General features: G+C 44.9%; 1 protein-coding gene across 1 annotated transcript in view; it reads right to left on the bottom strand.

Moving 5' to 3' along the window:
• Positions 1-977: 977 nt before the first annotated feature.
• Positions 978-22053, bottom strand: part of LOC118836423 (protein-arginine deiminase type-4-like) — a 30071-nt gene continuing 8995 nt past the window's right edge. Inside the window, exons 5-16 of the mRNA XM_036743727.1 lie at positions 21794-21899; positions 19071-19190; positions 16127-16305; positions 15621-15724; positions 13059-13170; positions 10200-10307; positions 8860-9008; positions 6279-6423; positions 5408-5531; positions 4169-4239; positions 3294-3449; positions 978-1211 (exon numbers count right to left, since the gene is read on the bottom strand). Coding sequence (XP_036599622.1) covers positions 978-1211; positions 3294-3449; positions 4169-4239; positions 5408-5531; positions 6279-6423; positions 8860-9008; positions 10200-10307; positions 13059-13170; positions 15621-15724; positions 16127-16305; positions 19071-19190; positions 21794-21899 — 1608 coding nt within the window. The remainder of the gene's footprint in view (positions 1212-3293; positions 3450-4168; positions 4240-5407; positions 5532-6278; positions 6424-8859; positions 9009-10199; positions 10308-13058; positions 13171-15620; positions 15725-16126; positions 16306-19070; positions 19191-21793; positions 21900-22053) is intronic.

Below are 22053 nucleotides of genomic sequence, written 5' to 3'. Positions count from 1 at the left end.
GTAATAATCCCAAGGCTATTATAAACTAAAGAATTAGACAATCCTGCCCTCTATGGGTTAAAGAAAAATTACATTGTCCCTTAGTAGATGACCGCAGAGTCTCACAACAGGGACTGACTCAATGACATTAGAAGATATTGGTGTTTCCACAGCATCAGTGGTAAGAGTGGCCCTGGCCACCCATATTTCCTAGTCTCATATTCCCTGTGGGTGTTCCCTCCTCCCACCAATGGTATAGTTACTGTTAAGGAGGAGCATCCCTGGATGGAGGGAAAAATTATTTATTATGCTCTTCCCTAAGTGTCTTTCTCTGAACCAACTAGTCCTCCAGTTGATCTAGTAGGGGAGGAAAAAGAAAAAAAAAAACCAAACCAAAACACATCCCAGCTCTGGCTATGGAAGCACAAAGGACATGGACCGATAATAGGACCATACGTATGTGAGAATCAGATCTGTCCCTTGTCTCAACTGTACATTTAAAACCAGATTTCTCAACTCCCAAGTCCAGTCTATTTTCCCTTATCCCATGTTTCACACTTATGCCACATTTTCTTCAGAAGGCTAAGAAATATTTAAATAGGATTTTTTTTGTCCCCTACCCCAGCCCCATAATAAAGAAGCTACCACTTGAATGAAATAGGAGTTTTATTGAATATTTGCTCAAATTCTCAGCCAAGGTCCAAGCCATAAGTAACATCTCTGGAGTGGGTTATTTAGTCACTCTCACCACCATAAAATGAACTGGATGAGGGGACCGGAAGGGTAAAGGCCAAGTGGGCCACAATCTAAGATGTCTCTCAAGGCAGAGACTATACCCCATTGCAGATTAGGGTTCAGTCCCCATCACCCTTGACCATCACTATAGGCTAGAGATTGTCCAGAATACCAATTGGGTAAGGCAGTAGTAGAGAGAGCGCCTGCCACCACCCCATATGGGGGCATCAGATAGGGCAGAGAACGAAGCAGGAAAGGACCCGTCATATCATAAAGTCCCACCACTTGTAGGGTAACGGTTTCCGGCAAATGTTAATCCAGTAGTAGGCATCCCCCTGATCTTCCTGATGACCGAAGAATTCCCCAATGAAAAAACAATTCAGGCCCAATGGCTCCAGTAGGCTCTGGACCTTCTTCTCCACACAGCATTCTCCATTGATTAAGGGCCCGAAGGGTTTGGGGATCCCCAGGTAAGATCCTAGAACCAGCATATTCAACTATGGCAAGAAGAAAAAAAGAAGGCTTGAGATCCCTCCAGCAACATCTGGGGGCAAGAAGCCCTAATCCCTACACCTAGGAGAGAGTCTGTGCAGCGGAACATTGAGAAGGAAAAGGCAGCATTACCGAAAGTCTGGGTTACTTTAAAGCAAAAAGTTCTAAAAGAGAGGAAGGAAGACCTGTTCTAGATGGACACAGAATCAGAGATGGAAGAGACCTCAGTATCCATTTTAGAGGTAATTAGTGGCACAGTGGATAGAATGCTGGGCCTGGTATCGGGAAATCGCCATTTTTCAGTTATATCTGACTCTTCATGACTCCATTTGGGGTTTTCTAGGCAGAAATACTGGAGCTGTTTGCCATTCCCTTCTCTAGCTCATTTGACAGATGAGGAAACTGAGGCAAACAGGGTGAAGTGACTTGTCCAGAGTCACACAGATGGTATTAGAGGTTGGATTTGAACTCAGGTCTTTCTTATACCAAGCCCAGTGTTGTATTTGCTGTGCCACCTAGTGACTAAAAGCTCATCTTCTGTAGGCATCTTCTGTAGAAAGCATCCTTGGTACAATTTCTTTAGCAGACAGTATGACGGGGATAATCTATACCTCATTCTGTAGCTGTCATTTCTGTTTATTCACAAGATGGTAGAAGATTAAATATGAAAGATGTAATAGCAATTTGCATTTGTATCAGTTTTAGGGTTTATAAAGCACATAAAACCTTGTAAGATATACGTATTTTATATATGTATATATAATATGTATGTGTGTACACACACACACACACACACACACACACACACACACACACACACAATATACCTCCTATTTTTGTTCTGTTAGTTTTTAGTAATTCCCAACTCCTCATGATCCCATTTGGGGTTTTCTCGGCAAAGATACTGGAGTGGTTTTGCCATTTCCTTCTCCAGCTCATTTTACAGATGGGGAAACTGAGGCAAACCAGGTGAAGTAACTTGCCCAGGGTCACACAGCTAGTGAGTGTCTGAGGCCAGGTTGGAACTTGGGCCCTTCTGACTCTAGGGCTGGCACTCTGTCCACTGCACTAGCTGCTCCAGAGTCAAGAAGACTTGAGTTCAAATGTGACCTCAGGCAGCTGTTTAGGAAAACTCTAGGTACTTCAAGTATTGAAAGGTGACCTACTGGCAGGAGGAAAGTGTCTGAGCGTCATCCCAGTGATTTGTTGGGTCTTCCGTGTCCCACTTTCAAACAATGGGTGTCCCCCAAAGTGCTGGCTTAGGCTCCTGCCTCTTAGGATCACTCATATCCAGCCCTTGGTCTCTCTCCTGAGTTCTAGTCCCATCTCACCAGCTGCCTACCGAACATTTCTGACCGGGCTCTGTCTTCCATCCTCTATTCTCCTTCCTTTCCATCACTTCATCCATCATTCATCTGTCACCTCCATGCTGAGGATTCCCAGCTCTTCATGTCCAACCCTAAGCTTCCCCTTGTTGTCTTTGACTCCTATTGTACACCTCCCCCATAAATCCAATCTGTTGCTGGAATCTTGTCATGTCTGTCTATATGTTATCTGTCATGGATCCCCCTTCTTTCTACTCATACATCCGCTACCCTAGTTCAGGTCTGCATCAGCATCGCCTCTCCCCTGGATTATTCTAATCAGTATTCCTGACTCAAGTCTTTCCTCAGCACACCTGCTAAGGGGATTTTCCTGAAATGCAGGTCTCACCATGTTACCTCCCTCCCCCACTTTCAAACTCCAGTAGCTCCCTATTACCCCTAGGATCAAATATGGATCTCTCTGATTGTCCTTTATACTTTATCCCCCTTTATGCATGATATGACCCAGTTATGTTGGTAGCCTTGATGTTGTTCATGCATGATCCACTGTGCCTTAGTCAGGGTCGATCACCATGCCTGGAATGTTCTCTCTCCTCAGCTTACCCAGCTTCCTTGGAGACCTAGCTCTAAATTTACCTTTTGTAACAAGACCACTGCCTGCCCCTACAGATGGGGGGTGTGAAGGATAGAGCGCTAAGCGCAGTCAGGAAGCCCAGATGTCAAATGTGGCCTACTCCCTGCATGCTCTGCCATAGTCCTTACCATGTTTGGGAAGAGATGCCCTGCTCGGAGCACTTCTTTTCGGGTGGTAGGATCCTGGATCCAGCCCAGGCGAAACAGCTGAGGAATATAGATGATGTCTGTCTCTGAGATGCCCAGTTCCGCCTCTAGCACCCTTTGGTTATAAGCGATGCAAGTCTTGACATAGGGACGGAGGAAGAAAAGCGTCAGAGCTAGAAAGGGAACTTGGTCACCCGATCATTTTGTAGATGAGCAAACCAAGGCCAGGGGAGTCAGGATTTGAATTGAGCTTGCCTGGCTTCAAATCCTACATTCTCCCAACAATCTTTCTGAGATCCAAGAAGGGATTTTTTTTTTTTAATGCTACAGACTCTCTGCATGTCAGAGCTTAGAAAAGATCTTTGTTAGTAAATCCCATCCAACTTGTTCATTTTAATGAATGAGGGCGCTGAAGCCCAGAAAGGAAATGGGACTGCCCACGTCATGTGGTGACTACTCAGTGGTAGGCCAAGGACTTGAACCCAGGTCTCCCAACTTCTAGCTACAACATATCACCTTTCAATAGAGGGGCAATGATTTTGTCTGGTGAAGGGAAAAAAAAAAGCTTCCCGTGTCAGGCTGATAGCAGACAATCCACATTTGTGGAATTGGTTTCCAACTCCACTTTTGGCCTCTATCTTCAAGCTCCTGCTGTCAATCAGTCTTATGACACAGGCCAGGATGTACAACATGGAAGAGGGGATTAAATTCTAGTCTGTATCTAGAGTTAGCGACCAAGGGCTGAAAGGTTAGTTTGTGGGGTCTGCCAGCCCCCACCTCTGACCCCAGTCAGGAATGGGCAGCAAGCCAGGCTTGGAGCCACCCAGGCACGCCAGTCCTCCCCACCCCCCCAATACCTCTACGTAGTCATTCTGTCTCTTTAAGGACTTATCAGCCAAGATCTCATCGATACTCATCTTCACCCTTTCTGTAGGAAAGACAAGACAAGGTGACAAGGAGAAATGTCACTGGCAGCTGTCAGAATCACGGGTGGGGGAAGGAGCATGGGCAGGGCTGGAGGGCGAGTCATGGGACAAGAAGCCAGAAAGCACCTTAGGGCAGACACAGAGCTCCTTCTCAGCTGTTTGTACGCTTGTTCTTCTTCTTGCCCATAGAGGTGTGGCCGCATCCTCCTGTCTACTAAGGCCCTCAGATCCTTTTCTTGTTCTTCCTCTGGGATCTCACTCATCCTCATAGCTTCAATTGCATGAACTAGACTCATATACACACCTTTCCCAGCCCCCATTCTCCCGAAAATGCCTGCTAGCCACATCTCCTCTAATATCCCAGTGACCACCTCAAATTCATTCTGCCCTGCCAGACTTCTTCTCCACTGCCATCTACTTCCACCTATGAGTATTCTCTCTTGCAAAAAACAAAAATAAAGAACCCCCACAACCTTCCAGTAGCATTTTATTCTAGCAGCTAGTACTTTCCTGGCCAAGATTGCTTGGTAGCTGCTTTGCATCTGTTGGGGGGTGGGGAAGAGAGAGAGAGAGAGACAGAGACAGAGACGCAGAGACAGAGACAGAGACGCAGAGACAGAGACGCAGAGACAGAGAGAGAGACAGAGAGAGAGACAGAGAGAGAGACAGAGAGAGAGACAGAGAGAGAGACAGAGAGAGAGACAGAGAGAGAGACAGAGAGAGAGACAGAGACGCAGAGACAGAGAGAGAGACAGAGAGAGAGACAGAGAGAGAGAGACAGAGAGAGAGACAGAGAGAGAGACAGAGAGAGAGACAGAGAGAGAGACAGAGAGAGAGACAGAGAGAGAGAGAGAGAGACAGAGACAGAGAGAGAGACAGAGAACGTATATATGTATATCTATGTGTATATGCCTTCCCTACTAGAGGGCAGGGATTATTTCACTACCATCTTTGTGTCCCCAATGCCTGGCACACAGTAGGTGCTTAATAAATGCTTGTTGACTGACCTAAGCTCATAGCACTTGGGCCAGCAGTAAGTAAAGGTATATCCTAGGATGCCCATTAGACACTTCCCCCAATGCTCACAAGCCTAGTGCTGTGTTGGGGGAGCTCGTGCTGTGGTTCAGATGGAGCTGGCCAAAAGGAGGGGGATCAAAGGAAGGGAGATACCAGTATACTGGAGCAGGTGTTCATCCACCTTCTCTAACACAGAAGCATTCCCATGCCCGTGTCTTTGCTCCAGCTTGAATAGCTCATAGCAGGCCCTGGGACTAGCCAGGAGCAGCCGGAAGCCCTAGAGAGACAAAGGACAGAAGAATGAAGGGCTGCTTGACCATGGATCCCATTTGTGGATTTTCAAGGTTTCCAGTGGGATGAGGACCTTGTTGAGGGCAGAGCATGGATGTAGCCACTAGCCCATCTTACTGGCGTGAGGCACAGGCCACTAGCTTCTGGTGGCTACTGTTTAGATCAGTACACAATGGTTGCTCAAGTTTGTGGATTTGCCGTTCCGAGGAAGACGTCCTCATAAGTCCCCTCATCATGGATACTGACAGACTAGAGGTTAAGAGGTAGATTGTAAGGAGAGAGCTGGGGGTGTGGACCTCCACGCAATATCCAGAGCCTTCATCTTTTTTATTGAGATTCCCCCCTAGAAAAGCAAGGGGATTGAGGTAACCAGCACAAATGAAGGGATCCCAACCTACTTAGGGTCATCTATCTATGGCCCAAAGGGTCCCTTGAGGCCATTTGAGTAAAACATTCATTTTAAAGAAGAGGGGAAAATGAAATCCAGACAGGTTCAACTAATCCACCCAAGGCCACACGGCCAGGAATAGTAGATTTCTCTAACTCCATAGCTCCATTCTTTCCACTGGACCATGTGGTCACTAGTTTCTCCTTCTAAGGTGTGTGTGGGGGTTAACTTCAGGTTTGCTTAGGTACTCGCTAACATAGTTCAAACCTACATTAGGTCCCACTCCTTCCCATATACTTCCAGCCTTAGCCAGGCCAGGCAGACTGGACATTTCCTGCCCTCTACCTTTTCATCATTGGCAGGGACGAAGGTCATGAATTCTTTCACGTTGCCCTCCAGAAGCCATGCAGAGAAGAGTTCCAGGGGGTCTTGCATATTTTGGGCATAGATGAATCTCCGCAACCTTAGGTTCACTTCTGGGATGTTTTCCCTAAGAAACACAAGAGTTAAGTAAAGCTAGGAAGTATCTAGGAGGAGGGAGGCAGCCTGAAGGCCAGCGGGCCCGAAGGATGGGAATCCTGGGCCCAGTGGCTCATAGCAGATTCTTCTCTGTCCACGTGAGGGATTCAGGTCACAATTCAGCACTGTGCCCATTTTGTTTTCCATTAAAAAAAAATCTATATTTTGTTCTTTCCACTCCCCTCAGTCTAAATATTCTACTTCCCTTCCCAGAGTGCCATTCCTTCTAATGAAGAATACAAAGATAAGATAGGGACTGGACTTTTGCCTTCATTGGCACTAGTAGCTTCCAGGGGAGGAACAGCTGCTGATGTGGGCTGGCACCTTCTCTGCCATTTATAATCCTAGAGGATTCTCTGGGATGCTGAAAGGTTTAAGTGACTTGCCCAGGGTTCGTAGAACTCCTAGGAGGTCAATCCTGGACCCTTGTCTTTCTAAGACTGGCTTTCTATGGGGGAGGGGAAAAGGAAGAGAAAAGAGACTACAAAACAATTCTACAGAAATAACCAACACATAAACCAAGTGACAATGATGTGGATACAAATGGTGCCCTAAGCGTTAATATTAAGGGTTGCTTTTCCTGTACCTTGTGAGGCTCCTGAGCCTGAGGGCATCTCAGAGTTTCTTCCCCTTATCTTGAAATACCATAAAACTTCCCCTTATCCTGGACCGAAAAATTCCTGGTCTCCTTCATCCTGGGTCATAAAAATTCCCTTTGTCTTCCTTATCCTGTCCTTATAAAAACAAGACCCGTCCCTCTGTAAATCACTAGTCCTTCTTCCAGGGCTAGCCTGCTATTTTGGGGTCAATAAAGCTCTCCTTGGATTAGGAGAAAATCGCCTAAGTGAATTCTTTCGCACCTGAACCAACTCTCCCAACTCTAAACGTCAACAGCAATGTATGCAAGATTTCACACCCATAGGTCCCCACCTCTGCAGAGACAGGAGGTGTCTCCTTCTGCCCAATTCAGAGAGGGTGGACTGAAGGAACTTTGGTTTTAAGTCATTAGTGTTTCTCCTAACTTGGAGAACAAGTCCTGGACAGAGAAGGGAAGTCCTATCATGCTGCATCTGAAGTCAGGGGACCTGGGTTTGAACCTTGATTCTGCTCTTTTTCAGGGTCTCACTTTTCTCAATTGCAAGAGTGAAGGGGTGGGTTATACTTTGGATGACCTCTAAGATTCCTTCTGGCTCTAAATCTATGATCCAAAAGGTCTTTTTCCCCCTTCCCAGAATCAAGATTCCAAGACCATCAGGTCGTAGGATTCAAAACTGGAAGTGATCTCAAGGACAGTCTATTTTAATCCCACACACCCCACCTTATTAAAAAAAAAAAAACCCAAGAAGGAACAAAGCCCTACAGAAATAAACTGTTGCATCTAAAGTCACACAGAAAGTGACAGAAGGATTTGAACCCTGGTCTTCTGACTTCAACTTTAATGCTCTTACTATCACACCAACATCCTCCAAAAGCCCCATTTAAAGTTGCTTCTTCCAATAAGCCTTTCCCCATCCATCCACTTGAGATCAGTAGAAATGGACAGTTATCCTTTCCACATTGCAACTTTCCCTATCATGGTTTTCATATATTGTGAGTTGGTTTAAGAAATTAAATGGGAATTTTTAGGGAGTTTTGTGGAAGCCGCAGATGACATGCGATGGCCATTGGTTGACACAGAAAAAGCTTAGAAACTCAGAAATGCACAAAATCTATGCATAGTATTGTATAATGTTAACCTATATTTTATAATAAGGTACTGTAAACACCCCATAAGAGAAAAAGAAAAAATTTAGATTTCTTCTTTGGTGCAAAGGGAGGGCCAAAAACATTTTACACGGATTTTCCAGATTGTGGCAGTGGAGGGGACAGTAAAGGGGGGAGAGGCACCGTACCCCTAACCCCTTCTATATGGAAGGAATAACTGTAAGCTTCTTGAGGACAGAACTATTTCCTTTTCCCCCTTTGTCTGCTCATGTCTAAAGAGTACCTTGTACATCCTGGGCTTAACAAATGCTCAGTAGATTAGCTTATTGGATTCTTACATAAACCCTTTTTGGGAAGTTCTTAGGCACTATATCCTTGTCATATGTTAATGTGTATGTTTCAGTCTCTCTCACAGGGCAGGTCCCACCCTTTTGATTGCTTTTCTCCCCCATTAGATTGTGAGATTATCTTGTCCTTCTTTCTGTATCCCTAGTGCTTAGCACAGGGCCCACCACATAGTAGGTGCTTAATGTTTACTGATTCTAACTCTTCCCCAGTAAAATGTCTTGCATACAGTCAACACTTAAAATAACACCTGTTGAATACAAATGACCAAATACTATTAAGACTAAGGACATGTGGAATAGGGAGAATAAATTTTCGAGTTCCCTATCCCAGCTAAAGTCTTGAATTTCCTCCTCACCTGGGCAAGCTGCCGTCGCCAATGAGAATCCTGCCCAGTGGATAAAAGATACCATTGGCAGTGACTGGTGGGCTGACTTCCAGGAACCCAGTGGCATCCAGATTGTCATCATCTTCCCGTTTACGGATCACATAACCAAAGCGTGATGGCTGGGAGAAGACCCATCCCCCCCAGGTATAGAAAAAGAAGTCAGTATTGGGTAGTTGAACAAAAATCGTGGTCCTATTGGTCAATGTGGACCAGGATGTAGTTGAGAATTTTGGCTCATGCATTGGAACTATAAAAGACCTCAGAAACCTAGGGGTTTCTGAAATCCCTTCATTATACAGAAGAAAAAAAAATTGCAGCCCAAGGAGGTTAGTTGAGTTGGTCCAAGTAAAATAGTCAGTGGCAAAACTGGGATTCAACCCACATCTTTTGAGTAACGGCACTTCTTAAAAACACACACAAAAACACACACACACACACACACACACACACACACACACTCTCTCTCTCTCTCTCTCTCTCTCTCTCTCTAATGCTAACTTATCCTCAAAATTAGAAGAATAGTCTCAGAACTGAAAGAAACCTCAATAGCCAGGAATCCCTTCTACAAACACACCTGACAGGTGATCATTTGGTCTCCAATTGAAGACCTTACTACTTCCCAAGGCAATCCAGATCCGCTTTTCAGCAGCTCACTGTTAATCAACATTTTCTTTTGTCTCAAGTATAAATTTTCTTATTTGTAACCGAGACTTTTTCAGTTTTGGCTTCTAGGGCCAAGCGGAGCAAGTTGACCTTCTTCTAGGCAACAGTCCTTCAAACACTTGCAGATTTGCCAGCTTGTTCTTGTCTGATCCATCTTCTCCATTCTCCAGGCTAAACATCCCTAGCTCCTTTCCCCATCTTGGTCACCTTGGCAGGACATTCATTTTCCAACTTTTCCCAATATCCTTCCTAAAGTGCCATTTCTAGCCCAGCATTTGGTTGGAAGAGAATTCCTCAGGTCTGAGACCATCCCTGCCCCCCTCCCTTCTGGGCAAGCCAACGCAAAGGCCAGCCTCCCCTTCATCACTCTGAGGACCAAGTCAAAGTACTCAGGTTCAAGCGCATCCTCCCTCTGACCACTGTGTACCAGTCACATTTACCCCAATCTAGACCGCAAGTTTCCTCGTCTATAAAATAGAGAAAATGAACACTCTGCATCATTGACCTCTTGGCTCTAGGCTAAGGAAAGGGTTTTTTGTTTTTTTTTAAACAGGTAAGTGATGGACCAGTAAAGGTTGTTCTTAACCTCATCACGATAGACTTGGGGGATGATGTCAGAGCTTACTGCACCCAACCGAGCCACGTACCAGTTTGTTTTTGAACACGAAGTTCTCTAGTCCCTTGTTCCAGGGGCAGTCAAGTACAACAGGAAAATATTGTTGAGGACTGTAGGTGTACCCAAATGCCACCTCGTTCTGGAAAGGAACAAAAAGAGCCAGTGTCCCATTTCATTGAGAGGTAGAAGTAACTTGACCAAACTCTAACTCTTCCCCTCCCTCATAAATAGTCTCTAATGTCCCCAATGGCCTCTCAGGCTCTCTCTGCCAAAATTCCAACGCCTCAGATTCCAAGTAACTGAACTCCCTCAAAACCAACTCTTCCTCCTATCTGCCCTATTTATGTTGGGGGCACTGGGTTTTTCCAGACAGCTAGGTTCAAAATTTCAGAGTTCTCTTTGTCTATTTGATGAGGAAGGGGATACAATATGCCAAGGATGTGAAGGCAAACAGTGATGAGTAGTCCATGCCCTGGACACCTTATGGAATCCCAGAACTGCAGATTCAGAGGGGACCCCAGAGGCCATCTAGTCCAACCTAAACACTTCAAAAAGGTTCCTATGAGAATATATGACGAATAGACATTCAGTCTCTGCTTGGAACTCCCCAAGGAGGGGAGCCAACATCTCCCGAGGAAGCCTATCCTATATTTGGGCCTTTCTAATAGTTAGCATTTATATAGTGTTTTAAGGGCTTTGGAACACTTTACATCAAGCCCAACTCTTATCTTTCTGGATTTTCCTCCTAGATCGGGTTTTGTACCAGGCCCCTTCTCCCTAATCTCATTCTGATATGGCATGCACTATTGCAGAAGCCACCCCCTCCTCCTCACTGAGACACAGCTGTGACTGTGTCCATTTCCTGCTCAAAAATGATCACCAGCTCCCTACTCCCCCTAGCAGAAAATTGATGCTCTTTAGTTGGGATCTAACGCTGCCTTCTGGCTCCAGCCACCCTGTCCTTGTATCTCCTCCAGGTGTTCTGCCTAGCAAACAGGACATGAGCACCCTCCTCTCTGCCTCTCAGAAGCTCTTGACGTATCTCAGGTGTTCTGCTTCTATGAGGGCTTGCTTGACACCTCCCCCACCCCCAGCTAAAATTGTTCCCTCCCTTTACATATTTCTAAAGCAATGCATCTTTTCCTTTGTGTCAGGATCCCCACTCCTACCCCCATCTAAGTCCCTTGTCTAGTCCTTCAGTCCTGCCAGACTCTTTGTGACCCCACGGACTACGTCCACATGGTTTTCTTGGCAAAGATACTAGAGTGGTTTGCCATTTTCTTCTACAGTGTATCCCCATTTTACAGATGAAGAACTGAGGCGAATAAGGATTAAGTGACTTGCTAGATTAAGTCACACAGCTAGTAAGAGTCTGAGCTGAGGTTTGAACTCAGATCTTCCTGACTCTAAGCACAGTGCCCTATCCACTGCATCACCCAGCTGCCCCAAGAAACCAAGGGAAACATTTAAATTTGAAAAAACAAACAGGTATATGAGGGGAGGTAGATGCAGTGCATAGCTCACTGGGCTTGGAATCAGGAAGACTCATCTTCATGAGTTCAAATTCAGCCTCAGATCCATGTGTCTAGACAACTTTCATCCTTAGGGCAGAAAGTCAGCCGGCAATGAGTTGCAATAGTACTCAGAGGCTTACTAGCTGTGTGACCCTGGGTAAGTCACTTAATCCTGTTGGCCTCAGTGTCCTCATCTGCAAAAATGAGCTGGAGAAGGAAATGGCAAACCACTCCAGTATCTTTGCCAAGAAAACCCCAAATGGGGTCACGGAGAGTGGACATAACCGAATGACAACAAACAGCAACGAATTGAAGAAGCTGGAGCAGGAGTCAGGAGGCCTGGATTCAAATCTCAGGGAGGGCTATTTGTTTCTTTTATGTAAGTGGGAGGGAGGAGAAAACAAACAAAAAAAGCATGTATATAGCACCTACTGAATACCAGGCACTCTACACTGTGCTTTTTTTTTTTTTTAAACTACAAATATCTCATTTAATCCTCATAACCACCCTGGGAGGTCAGTGCTATCATTCTCCCCATTCTATAGATAGGAAAATTAAGCAAACAGAGCCAAAGTGTCTTGCCCAGGATCACACAGCTAGTAAGTATCAGAGGCTGGCTTTGAACTCAGATCTTCATGATTCTAGGTCTGGTATTCTTTCCACGGTTACACTAGCCACCTTGTAAAGGGGAAAAGCCAAGTTTTTAAATCTAAGTTTGAAAGGGAAAAAAAAAAAACAAAACTATTTGACCTCCCCAAGTCTCAATTTTCTCAAACTTTTAGACGGAGATAGCACACGCATCAATTATCTTGTAGAAGAAATTTGTGATGATAGCCAGCATTCCTATGGCTCCTTACGTATGCTCTATTATTTGAGCTTCAGAGGTATAGATGCTTGTTTTCATTTTTTCGGGTTAGGAAATGGAGGCCCAGAGCAGTTAGGAGCCTTGCCTAGGGAGTTTGTAAGCCTTTAAAGGATATAGGATCAACTCATCACGATACTTATTGGTATCTAGCCATTGATTCAAAGTTTACATCCACTGGGGGGTTACTTTATACAACCGGAATATGACTATTAGCTTCACTTGCTCAGGCTTATCAATAGAGGCCTGGTCAAAGTTAATCCTCTAAATGGTTGTCCTGAGCTATCCCAATGGAGGATCCCAATCCCCCTCCCTTCCCCCAGGGTCCTTAGCCAGGAACCAAGCCCATCTTATTCCACAGAACCCATTTGCCCATTGCATTCATGCAGGGAGTAGCCCTGCCAGCTTGCCCCCTCCCCACCTCTGTGCCTTGTTCCTCCCGACCAAGAGAACAGGACCCTTGGGACAGGGAGGGGAGCTCAGAGAGCTAGGCTCTTCAACTCGTTGGTGTTACCCCAATCCATGTGTCTAGACGAGTTTCATCCTTAGGGCAGAAAGTCAGCTTGCAACGAATTACATGGGAATAGTCAAGAACAGTACTTATGAAGTTGGATTTGGGTATACATCTAGAAGAAAGCAAAGAACCAGCAGGGTGTTATCCCTCTCAAATCAAATGCCCTTCCATAAAAAAAGATCTTTTTTTGGGGGGGGGGGCTCCTTATTACTTTTGTATCCATGGTCCTTGACCTGAAAAAGGATTCTTTACAAAGACTTTAGGGAAAAAAGCCTTGACCAGAGCTTTAACTAACATGGTGCCACTGGGGACTCGACCCAGAATGCTAGAAGTCGGAGGGGGCTTACTATGCTCGTACTCTTCAATAACTAGGGACAACCAAGTTCAACAACAAGAATTTCTCAGAATAGGAAGCTACCAAATGGGTATGTGCTTCTTCTCTTTGTTATAACTCTGAGGAGCTTCTTTAGCTAAGGGGCTAATGTCCCAGGGTCTGCCTCTTCTCCTGTTCCCTTGTCCCCCTTAAATTTGTCATCATACTCCAGTCAGTTTGCAAGTTCACTCCAGGCACAAGCAATACTAGTCGTGACTCTTCCCTTTCTCCTAAGCACATCCCAACTGACAATCCATTTAGAGTATCAAAACCCACTTTATCACCCCGTCTCTCTCCTCCAAAGTCTTAGCATTGACGTCAGGGAGTAAGCTTTGCATTGGGAGAAGCCAAGCAGAGAAGAATACAAGCTCAGAAGCTCTCCTCTAGCTGGAAGGGCTTGGGGTACAAGCCTGATGGTACACAGCCATGGACCAATCCAGCTAAGGGGCTAAGGCTCAACAGAGCATTGGCTTCCAGGCGGTAACTTCGTTCATCATTTTCTTTGCTATCTACAGCCATCGATTGTTGGCTATTCATATTGGCAGGTTGAGGTGTAAGAAGAAGGGTATTATCCTATATCAGGAAGTGCAAGGCTTTAAGTTACAAATGTAAAAAAAAAATCTTTGGAAGGCTGATTTGGTGACAGTTTTGTTACTCAGTCTAGCTTGGCACATATTGGGTGAAGGAGGGCAGAGAGGGAAGGAGGAGGGGAGAGAGAAGGAGAGAGAATACTTAATCTTTTCCTCTTGGTCTCTATGAGTGACTTCTTGGTTTTAATTCCAAACTACCTTTAGAGCTCCCATCTGGTCCATGGAATGAGATCAGGTGTTTCTGTAACAGAGTTCCCCTCCCTAGGCTTTCTCTGCTTAGATGAAGTTATTCTGCTGGAGGCTGTTGGTTTTTAAACTGTAGCCTCATGGTGTTTTCCAGCTCTTCTCTCCCATTCTAAAATTCAACTTTCAAAAAAGAAAGGGTGGGGTAGGAGAAGCAATCTCTAGGGTTCTTGCTCCAACCCCCATGCTTTCCCTCTCCCTATTTTGATCTGCTCTGAGCAAAGTTAGACACCCGAGCCTTGGTCCTGGAAAAGGCCACTCTAGAACTCGTGGGGCATCTCAGGCAGTGGGACCTGAGTTGATTAAGGAGAAGTGTTCAACCTGCCTCTCCTTCAATCATTTTCTCTAGGTTGGAAACTGCTGTGACTTGCCAGATATAACAACCCCACCTAAGTCTGTGGATATGCTCTTGATGAGGTGAGGGCAGAGGAGATAGTTCGGTTGTCTTTCAGTCATGTCTGACTTTGTGACCCCATTTGGGGTTTTCTTAGCAAAGGTTCTGGAGTGGTTCACCATTTCCTTCTCCAGCTCAATTTATAGGTGAAGAAACTGAGGCAAACAGGGTGAAGTGACTTGCTTGTGGTCACATAGCTAATAAGTGTCTGAGGCCAGATTTGAACTTGCAAAGATGAGTCTTCCTGACTCCAGGGCCAGTGCTCTAGCCACTAAACCACTTACATAAGACTCCAAACCCAGGAACAAACCTTCTTATTTCTTGCGTTGGCCTTGAGGACCCTGTCAACCACCTGACAGCAGGCATATTTCCAGTGTCCCTCCAAAATCTCCATGGACACCTGGGAGATCTCTTCAAGTTGCTAGAAGAGAAAGTAGCAGAACAGCTCCAGGTTCAGGGTCCCATTTGCCAGGCAGTGGCGGGGGGTGGGGGGGAGCGCGGGTCACTGGGGCTTCAGAGACAAGAAACAACAGCCCTACCCTGAAGAAGCTTACATTTTCCTGGAGGTGGGGGAGCAACATGCGTTCCATATACTTACACATAAACATGTACATATACATACATGAGCATGCATTGTATGTATGTCTTTATATACATATATGTATGTATATGTGTGCATACACACACACTAAATAGAAAAATAGACACAGAGTAAATACTGAGTAATTTGGAAGACAGTATGAGTGGACAAGAACGCTGATTGGCCTAAACTCCTAGGAAGAACAGTTCACTTGGGGGCAGTGTCCCATTCTAATGGGGACCCGAGTGGCAGAGGAGGGGTCATTAGAAAGCTCTTTGTACCACCCATTGACACAGAGAGCCACAGGGCTGATGCCATGTCAGGAGGAAGAAGAATGATCAGAGGGTTAGCAGGGCCTCTTGAAACCCCTTCTCACCCTTACTTGGTCACATAGATCTCCACAGGTGGTTGGGTGTTAGCAATCATGATCCACGGTGCCACACGGAAAACCACTTGTTCTTCATAAATCGGAGGTTGAGAGACATCCTATGGGAGGCAGGACAAAACTGGGGTGTAGTAGAAAGCTGTTAGCCTCTAGAGTTCTAGAAAGCCTAGGTTCATATCCCTACTCAGCTGCTTCCTAGCTGGGTGACCCTGAGCAAGTTCTGGGCCTCTGCTCCCTCATCCGTAAGAAAGGTGACTTCCAACTTGAAATCTATGATCCAAAGTGGCCAGCTCTCAAACATTCCTATTCACTGGAGGCTGGAATCAACCCATCCTTCCCCAGTTTCTCCCCAGCTCCTTCCAGTATAGTCTTTTCTTCTCATGGGATGACTTCTTAAATCTCACCCACCCTACACTCCTTTCATTGAGCTGTCTGTCTAACTTGCCCTTCAGACTTCAGTAACCTTCCCCCCTACCTAGTCCAGAGCCCATCCCCACACATACCTCGTTAGAATTCTCCAGAAGGGAGACAGTGAAAGAAACCAACCCAGAGAAGTCAGCATCTGGGAAGGAAAGTGCTTCCGCAAAAAATTTCCTAGTTTCTTGGTTTCTCAGATGTGCGATAACATGGGAAGGTCTGTTTGGCCCTAGTAACATTATGTAAGGAGGATTTAAGCAGGGTCCTAGGAGAAGGAAATGATGAGGCTGGTTACAGGGTCAATTCCCTGGTTCTGAGTTGAGGGTGAGGGGCAGAGTGGGACATCCAATTTCAGTGGCTCATCGCTACCCCAAGGTAATGGATTCAGTCTGCCAAACCTTTGTACCTTCGATACAAAACTAAAAGTTATTCCTTGGCTACTGATAGCCTTCATAGCTGTTATATGAGACCCACAGGTCAACAAAGAGGAATGTGAGTATGTGTATAGCCTCTTCTTGAAGCTAAGCAAGAGTATCTGGAATAACATCTAATGCCCCTATAAAAAAAGGCAGTGGACCTTAGAGGGCTAGCTAGTTTAAACCACAGTCTCCATTTCAACCCCCTACCCCCAGAGATGATTTGCTCCAGGTCACAAAATAGGAGACTTGGCACTGAGGATCAGTTTAGCTAACTCCAAATAAAGGCACATGCCACTATATTGTTATAGTGATATGGTGACCAGGGGTTTTTGCAAGTTAGAGAGAAGGTATTGCTGGCCATGATGTTTCCCCCATCAGGAGCCACATCCAAAGACTGTCTGCTTACATTGTTTGAGGACCTTCATAGGCTTACTTACCCCACTCCCCAATCCTTTCTTGTTTAAATGGACTGAGCAATTTGGCCTAGAGATTATGGGGGAAGACCCAGAGCACAGGTGAAGAGGAAGGTCAGGTTAAGACAGATTACAATAATGATGGTTTCATTCACTATGGTTTCCCATTTTTTGAGCTCCAGATACTGTTTAAAATAGTAGTTGGATTGTGGTAGCATTGGGTTTAAAAAAAAAAAACACAACTTACCCCACGCCACCCCCCCCCCCCCCCCGCTGGTCCTTGGAAGACCAAACTGGAAAAGCCTCAGCTTTACAAATAACCGAATCAGCAAAAAGAAATTCTCTGAGCTCAGGAGAAGGAAGGGAAGATGAACTGGACCTTTGTCCCATCTTCCTTTCCCTGAGCTCTAAGAGCTGAATTTAGGGTGGTTTCTCAGGCAGAGATGATTGCATAGTTGGGGGGTGGAGTAGGAAAGCAAGAGAAGACAACATGATTGCTCTTGGATATCATTATTGGGTAAAGAATGGCCAGTAAGTAATGTGTGTAGTTGGAAGACCGGGAGTCAGGACAGCTGGCTCCAATCTATTCTGCTACTTTGAGACTTGGGCAAGGCATTTCACTCCCATCTCTTAAGTGAGGAAGTTAAACTCAATCAGGAGTTCTTAACCTGGGGTCCACAGAGCCCCAAAGTATCTGGAGAGGGGAAAAAAAAGTAGTTCCATGAAACTACTGAAACTTACCATTTCCATCCAATAATATATAAAATTTCAGAAACAATTATAATAATATATAAGTATTTACGATATAGGAATGATGCATATAGAATTATAATTGTTTATGTATATGTGCATGCATATGCACGTACACATGTGTATATTACAAAATAGTTGGCATGTACATAGGGGCAGCTAGGTGGCACCACAGTGCATAGAGTGCTGGGCCTGGAGTCAGAAAGACTCATCTTCCCAAGTTCAAATCCAGCCTAGACACTTACTAGCTACGTGACCCTGGGCAAGTCACTTCACCCTGTCTGCCTCAGTTTCCTCATCTGTATAATGAGCTGGAGAAGGAAATAGCAAACCACTCCAATATCTCTGCCAAGAAAACCCCAAAGGGGGTCGTGAAGAGTCAGACACTACTGAAACAACTCAACAACAGCAAAAGCATGTGTATAGTGCTTTGATATTCTCAAAGCACTTCAAAATATCTCATTTTGTCTTCACAAGTCACCCTGGAGGCGAAGGGGCTCTTATTATCCCTAAATAGGGAGAGCTTAGGTAACCTGCCCGGGGTCACAAAGCCAGGAGGCATCCAAAGATGGATTTGAGCTCTGGTCTTCATCGACTGTGCCACCTCATTGCCTATCATTACTTTAAAACATCGTGTTCAGAAGAGATCCATAGCACGAAAGAGATAAGAGAATCCTTGGACTAGATGTTTAAGGTCTTTCAATGACATCAAATCTGAGCTCAGTTTAATACTGTAGCTAGGGGGTGGAGTGGAGGGATCTGGGGACAGACATCTTTGGGTATAAGGTTTGAGCCAGATGTGACTTTTAGAGACTGTCTAGTCCAATGGTCTCCTTTTACAAATGTTTTTGGATCCCAAATCTAGCCCTCTTTCCCCTACACCACTTTTGTTTTCTGTTGGCTCATGCCTTACAAAACCAGTCTTTCGCCTGACTTAAATCTTCCCCCATTGGTAGGTTCTCTTGAGAACTCACCTTCTACCTCTCTGACAACATGAGCAAGACCACTATTAGCCTGTCCTTTGTGATATTGTCCCTCACCCCCAACACCAAAAACAAACCTGCAGGTCAAGGATTCCCAGTTATAATTGTCTTCTTTCTCTTGTCATGGACCTTTTGGTCCAAATTATGGTATATGGGCAAAGATTAGGGTTCCTGGGAGGAAATATCTGCCAGAACCAGAACTCTTAATTTATCAGTGTAAGGGTTGCATAACTCCTTCTGTGTAACAGGCCTCACACTCCCACCTCTCTATTTCACAGGGTCCTAAATTTCTAGTTGGAAAGACCTTAGAGGTCATCTACCCTACCCCCATTTTGTAGATAAGGAAACTGAACCACAGGAGGTCACTCGAGCTAGGTCTTCTGGCTCCTACTCAGTCTTCTCCCTCCCCCCTATTTTTTTTCCTACTGCCCCATGTTGGGTCCCAAAGACCCAAAGGATACTCACGTTCAACTCCAAAGAGTTTCACTTTGTCTGGGTGAGAGCAATTAATAGTTAGTCGGTGACTGTTGAAAAATCCAAGTGGCGAACATATCGTCAAGCACATTTTTGACATTTGATGAATAGCTGGGGAAAGGAAAAGAAGCAGCTAGCTCCTGAAGGTTTGAGGGAGTCCCTCCCTTGACTCAAACATCTGCTTGAATACTTTGTGATACAGGGAGCTCATTCTTTCAAAGTAGCTGCAGTCCATTTTTAGACAGCCTTAATTATTAGAAAGGCTCACAGATCCCCAATCTTAACCTGGGGTGGGGGGAGACTCCTCTCCCCCTCCCCCTGCCCCTGCCAAGATTCGGTACTTCTACTTCCAGAGGCCTCAGTCTGGAGCACATAAGCTGACATTTAGACCCATCAGGATTGTCAGCTTTTTTGAGAGCATGGTACTTACCTTCATGCTACTCACACTGAGCATACAGCCTTGCACATGGGGATGTCATATGGGACAGTGGAAAGGGTTCTCAGTTTGGAGTCAGAAGACCCAGGGTTGAATCCTGTCTCTGCCCTTTTACTACCTATGCTCCCTTGGACAAATTATTTCCACCTCTCTGGGTCTCAATTTCCTCATCTGTAAGATGGGTGGGATTCTAAGGGAACCTCCAGCTCTAGACCTATGATAAGATCTATAGCAAGCCCTCAACCCCACCCTGCTCAAGCTACTCTCTCTTGCCTTTAGGATGGGATGCAAACTTCTGTTTGTCTCTTCCAGCCTTTCACAGCCTAGCTCCAGATTTAGTACCCTCTCCTTTACTCACTATGTTCTAGAGCCCCTCTCCAAGGTTTTTTGATCACCCACTACTGAAAAAATTTGCTCACATATCCAATACATGCATACTTTCAAATTATATACATATGCTACTGTACTAACAAGTGTGATGTTATAACTTACACAAAAATTGACATTTTAAAATGGCAAGGCGAGATAATATTTGCTCTTCAGAATCATTAAGGGACCACTGGAGTTAATTAAGTAGGGGCTGACGTGATCAGACTCACATTTTAGGAAAGTGACTTTGGTGGCCTGTGTAGAGGATGGATTGAAGAAGCTGAGGCATGGAAATCAATAAAGAGACTTCTGTTATAATTTAGGCAAGTGATAATAAGGGGGCCTAGACTAAGGTGCAAGCCAAGTCAAAGAAGGGGTCATATCCAAGATGCTGAAGGTATAGAAAGGACAAGATCTGGCAGCAGGCAATGAAACAAAGGGTTTAGGGTGTCATTGAAATTGTGAATCTTGGTGACTGGAAGTATCCTTGAAATAGTATAGGAAGGTTGGGAAGAAGAGTGGCTTTGGGAGAAAAGATATTGTAAAGATATTTATAATGTAGAACACAACCCATCTGTTCCTTCTCAGCCTTTGTGATTTACTTTAACCCACTGAGAATAAAAAGGGGGACAACTTTTCCTTACCAGCCCCTATATGAACACAGGGCCTGCTCCTTCAGGTACCTGCTGTGGCCACAAGGTAATCTGGGTAGGGATGAGGAAGGGATGCTAGGTGGAGAATTTCACCTATAAAGATGCTAGAGAGGTTATGATTGTTCTTCTTTCCATCTCTCACTTGGTCCTAGAGGGCTTATGTTAAATCTCAACTTATGCTATTCAAAGTTTGCTTAGATTTCTATTTAATTAACATTAATGCCATGTTAGATAATGCTTGGTCGATCATAGCTGCTTCTGATCTGTGTGCTTCATTACTGTGAAAAGGAAATCAGAGAGAGAGGCAGCAGGTGAGTAAGGTACACAGATATGAAAAGAAGGGAAAGAATATAGGTTGTTTGGGTTATTGGGGGCTCCTGAGCTATATGAAAGAGAATCTATTGACATATAGCTTCACAAAGCTAGGTAAAGAACACATGAGTCTGGCCCTTTCATCTCTAGGCTGAAAAACAACAACTACTGGTTTTTTTTTTAATAGCTAGCATTTATATAGAACTTTAAGATTTGCCATGCAATTTATAAATATTTTCTCATTTGTTCTTCATAACAACCCTGGGAAGCAGGTGCTATTATTATCCTTTTTAGACAGATGAGGAAACTAAGGCAGAAAAGTTAATTTGCCTAGGGGTCACACAGCTAGCTAGTAAGTGTCTAAGTAGATTTGAACTCAATTCCTCCCAACTCCAGGATTAGTACCCCATCCACTGTGTGCCTAACTTTCTCTAAATTAGTAATTTGGCTGCATGGTTGGGCTTCATGGGGTCTACTTTAGTGGTTACAGCCCTTTACTTCATTGTTCTCCTCTCTCAAAGTGCATCAAAATCCATTTTGTGGTTCTTTTTTTCTTATTTGGGAATGCACTTTCCATTCCCCTAGGCTGTAAGCTCCTTAAGGGCAGGGTTTTCATTTTTGACTTTGTATGCCCAGCACAATACCTGGTGCATTATTGATTGAATCCAAACTTCCAATTCTAAATTGCTTTTTCTTCCCTTTACCCTTTTCTGGTCCTACCCCAAGTTCTTTTAACTTAAGGGAAATTTTTTACTCTAGATGGGAGTTGGGGTAGGGGTGGGGGTGGATTACGCAGCAGTCGCCCTCAAGACTGGGAGCAGCTCTAGAGACAGAGAAGCATTTCCAGACTAAACAAGGGGAGAACAAGTTCACTTTGCTGTCTTTAGGTTGGGCCCAGTCCAAGATTAAGGCTACTCCCCAGAGTGGGAGATGCACCGAGTTACCGTCTTCGTTAAGAATTTCTTCTTTATCTGTGTCAGGTGGGTATTTATTCTCGTATCTACAGTTCACAAGCATGATGGGCCCCCGCCAGGGGGAATAGACATTTGCCTGAAAAGACAAACATGGGCTTCAGAGAACCATCCCCCAACCCCCACCCCAGACTTATGAAATGAGTTCTTCTTGCAACTCTGCCTGGGTACACGGAAAGACTAATTATTGAGAGAGGGGAAGGGAAATAGGCTAAGCACTTTATAAATATCTC

This window comes from Trichosurus vulpecula, chromosome 2, assembly GCF_011100635.1.
Source record: "Trichosurus vulpecula isolate mTriVul1 chromosome 2, mTriVul1.pri, whole genome shotgun sequence".
NCBI classification, from domain to species: Eukaryota; Metazoa; Chordata; class Mammalia; order Diprotodontia; family Phalangeridae; genus Trichosurus; species Trichosurus vulpecula.
The sequence above is the reverse complement of the archived record's forward strand: the minus strand, read 5'-3'. Positions and strand labels throughout refer to the sequence as shown.